Here is a 3,710-nt window from a genome sequence, read left to right as displayed (position 1 = left end):
AAGATTCAACCAACTCAACACTAATTCGGCCAAGACAAATTCAATCACTCTTAAGCTCTTTTAACACCTTAAATCACCAATCTTAACATGTTAACAATCTCTAAGATCAACCAATCAAAACACTTCACAAATTGAAGCAAAGATTTCACACTCATAAACCAAAATTGAGAATGGGAAAATGGAAACCCAAATGAAAATAACTTACTAGGATAAATGGCCAAAGGACATTCAAGCTTAAAAGAGGCTCCATCGGCTTGAATTAATCCACCACTAAGCTTAGGCTGAAACTTGGATAAAGGAAATGCAAGAAGACTTAAATTCCATTGAAATACCATTCATCATATTCATTTATCTAACTTTACAAAAATGGGAGAGTTGCCTTTATATAGGCATTACAAATAAGGGAATTGCCCTTTACAAATATCTCAAAATATTACACATAAATTAGGGCTTAATTCTCTACCACATATTCAAAACATAAGGCCATACCAATTTAATGCAATAGTATAATCACTCCCTTAATTTTAGGATCTATGTCTCTAACAACTAATTAACTTGATTAACCTTTGTTCACTTGAATCAAATAACATCCCATCATTGGGCTTGGGCCAAATGAACCTTTCCACACTTGGCCCACGCATATAATAGGGCTTGAGAAGTGTCTTAGACCTTTAGCACTCCATGGACAAGCCTGTGAACTTTTTTGAGTGATTGGACCGATTAGTGCACACCTTGCAAAGTTTGGGCTTCTTAATTCTCCAATGGAAATTCTTGCACAACCAAAGACTCATTTGGGCCTAGAATCTCATCATCCTCTCCGGGTTGAGAAGGATTTGTCCTTAAATCCGAAAGTTCTCCATCTTCAAAGTAAGGAGGCAAATCCAATTTTGAAAGTGGTCGAAACATTACCAAATTCAAAGGGCAAATCAATCTTGTATGCATTGTCTCTAGCTTTTCGAAGAACCTCAAAAGGTCCATCGGCTCTAGGTGCTAGCTTGCTTTTCCTCTTGGAAGGAAACCTCTCTTTTCTCAAATGAACCCACACAATGTCACCTGATTGGAAATAAGTGGGCTTCCTATGCTTGTTGGCTCTCTTTTTATAAACTTCCTTGGATTTGGCTATTTGGGCCCTAATTAACTCATGTAGCTTCTTCATAGACTTTGCCTTCTCTTTAGCATCAAGATTCACTTGTATATCAAGGGGTAAGACACTCAATTCTATGGGAGTGATGGGGTTAAGACCATAAAAGACCTCTAATGAGGAATGGTTAGTGGTAGCACTAGAGGACCAATTGTAGGCAAATTCGGCATGGGCTAGTTTGTTGTCCCAATCTGTCAAACACTTACTCACTAAGGTTTTTAGAATGGTCCCTAAAGTGCTATTTGCTATTTGTGACCTCGGTTTGACCATCGGTTCAGGGGTAATGGGAAGTGCTAAATAAGAGTTTTGTTCCCCAATCAACTCCATAAAGATCTCAAAAAATGACTAAGGAATTTGGTGTCCCTATCCGACACAATGCTTCTTGGAACACCATGCAACCTCACAATCTTTTTGAAAAACAACCCAGCCACATGTGATGCATTATTGGTCTTGTTGCATGCAATAAAATGTTCCATTTTAGAGAATCTATCAATAACAACCATTATGGAATCCTTACCTTTTTGAGTTCTCAGCAAGGCTACAATGAAGTCCATGCAAAGATCTTCCCAGGTTGATTAGGAATTAGAAATGGAGTGTACATCCCTGGTTTGAAATGACTGTTGGCTCTATGACGAACTCCACATCTAGCCACTATGGTTTGCACATCCCCAAGCATCTTTGGCCAATAGAAATGCTCCCTAAGAACTTCCACTATTTTGGTAACTCCAAATTGACCGGCAAGCCCTCCTCCATGCACTTCTCTCATAAGCAACTCTCTAAAACTCCCATGAGGCATACATAGCTTGTTGCCCTTGAACAAAAACCCATCTTGGACTACATAATCTTTAAAACTGCCCTTAGTAAACTTAGCCATGATTGTGGCCATCTCTTCATCTTGCTTGTAATGCTCCTTCATCATACCAAACCCCAGTACTCTTGATCCAAAATGGAAAGGAAGGAGTACCTTCTTGACAAAGCATCAGCCACCGCATTAGTACTCATTTGCTTGTACTTGGAAACAAATGAGAAAGATTGAAGAAACTCAACCCATTCAGCATGCCTAGAGTTCAACTTATGCTACCCATTGATAAACTTGAGAGCTTGCTGATCTAAATGAAGCACAAATTGTTTAGGCCTTAAGTAGTGACTCCAATGATCTACTGCCCTAATAATGACATAGAATTCCTTATCATAAGTGATATATTTCCTCCTAGAGTCATTGAGCTTCTCACTAAAGTATGTTAATGGCCTCTTGTCTTGAGTAAGGACTGTTCCTATTCCAACTCTACTTGCATCACACTTAACCTCAAATACTTTGTTGAAATCGGGTAGAGCTAGTATAGATGCTTCACAAAGCTTCTTCTCGATCACTTCAAATGCCTCACTTACCTCTTTTGTCCACTCAAAAATTCCTTTCTTTAAACACTCGATGATGGGACATAAGAGTACTAAAATTGGGCACAAATCTCCTATAAAAAGAAGCTAAACCATGAAAACTCCTTACTTCACTAATATTTTTAGGTTCAAGTCAACTCCTAATTGCATCCAGTTTTGATTAATTGACCATTATACCCTCTCCCGAAACTACATAGCCTAGAAACACAATGCTCCTCATAAAGAACTCACATTTCTCCATCTTAGCAAACAACCTTTGCCTCCTCAAGACATCAAACACTTGCCTAAGATAGCTAACATGCTCACCCTCACATTGGCTATACACTAGTATATCATCAAAATAAACCACTACAAATCTGCCCAAGAAAGGTTCTAGTACCTCATTCATCAGTCGCATGAAGTTACTTGGTGCATTAGAGAGGTTGAAGGGCATGACCATCCACTCATAAAGTCTTCCTTTTGTCTTAAAGGTTGTCTTCCATTCATCTTTTTCTCTCATCCTTATTTGGTGATATCCACTCCGAAGATCAATCTTAGAGAAGATGTTGGAGCCATGTAACTCATCAAGTATGTCATCAAACCTAGGTATGGGATACCTATACTTGATTGTGATATTGTTTATAGCCCAGCTATCCACTCACATTCTATAACTCCCATCTTTCTTTAGCACTAACAATGCGGGAACTAAACAAGGGCTCATGCTCTTTCTCACTTATCCACGGCTAACCAGTTCATCTACTTGCCTTTACAACTTCTTTGTCTCCTCTAAATTGCATCTATAGTCTAGTTTGTTTGGTAAGGGTGCCTCGGGTAACAAATCAATGTAGTGCTCAATCCTTCTCAATAGTGGTAACCCCCGTGAGAGCTCTTTGGGAAAGACGTCTTGGAATTCATGGAGTAAGGATTAGACTAAAGGATGAATCTCTCTCTCTTGGGTTTCTTTTCTCTCAGCTATGAGTAGTGCTAGGAATGGTTTTTGGTTATTAAGGGTCTTTTCTACTTGGTTGACATTTAGGAATAGGCTCTTTTGTGGGTTATTGGTTTTGGGTGGTGTAGGTGTGGGAAGTGTTTGTTGATGTGGTAAAGGGGATAAGGTGATGGTTTTCTTGTTGAACCTAAAGGTGTAGGTATCTTTTCTCCCATAATGAACAATCTCCCTATCATATTGCCAAGG

The 3,710-nt window shown here is 38.9% G+C and overlaps 1 protein-coding gene across 1 annotated transcript; it reads right to left on the bottom strand.

Annotated features, from left to right (window-relative positions):
* Window positions 1-1,679: 1,679 nt before the first annotated feature.
* Window positions 1,680-2,057, bottom strand: LOC116127286. The gene has a single exon (XM_031412948.1). The coding sequence runs from the start codon at window positions 2,055-2,057 to the stop codon at window positions 1,680-1,682; it is 378 nt and encodes a 125-aa protein (XP_031268808.1).
* Window positions 2,058-3,710: the final 1,653 nt, after the last annotated feature.

Source organism: Pistacia vera, unplaced genomic scaffold (assembly GCF_008641045.1).
Source record: "Pistacia vera cultivar Batoury unplaced genomic scaffold, PisVer_v2 Contig190, whole genome shotgun sequence".
Lineage (NCBI taxonomy): Eukaryota > Viridiplantae > Streptophyta > Magnoliopsida > Sapindales > Anacardiaceae > Pistacia > Pistacia vera.
This window is presented reverse-complemented; position numbering and strand designations above follow the sequence as displayed.

Coding starts and splice junctions, on each gene's coding strand:
- LOC116127286 (XM_031412948.1), bottom strand. CDS start 2,057: ATGAAGGAGCATTACAAGCAAGATGAAGAGATGGCCACAATCATGGCT.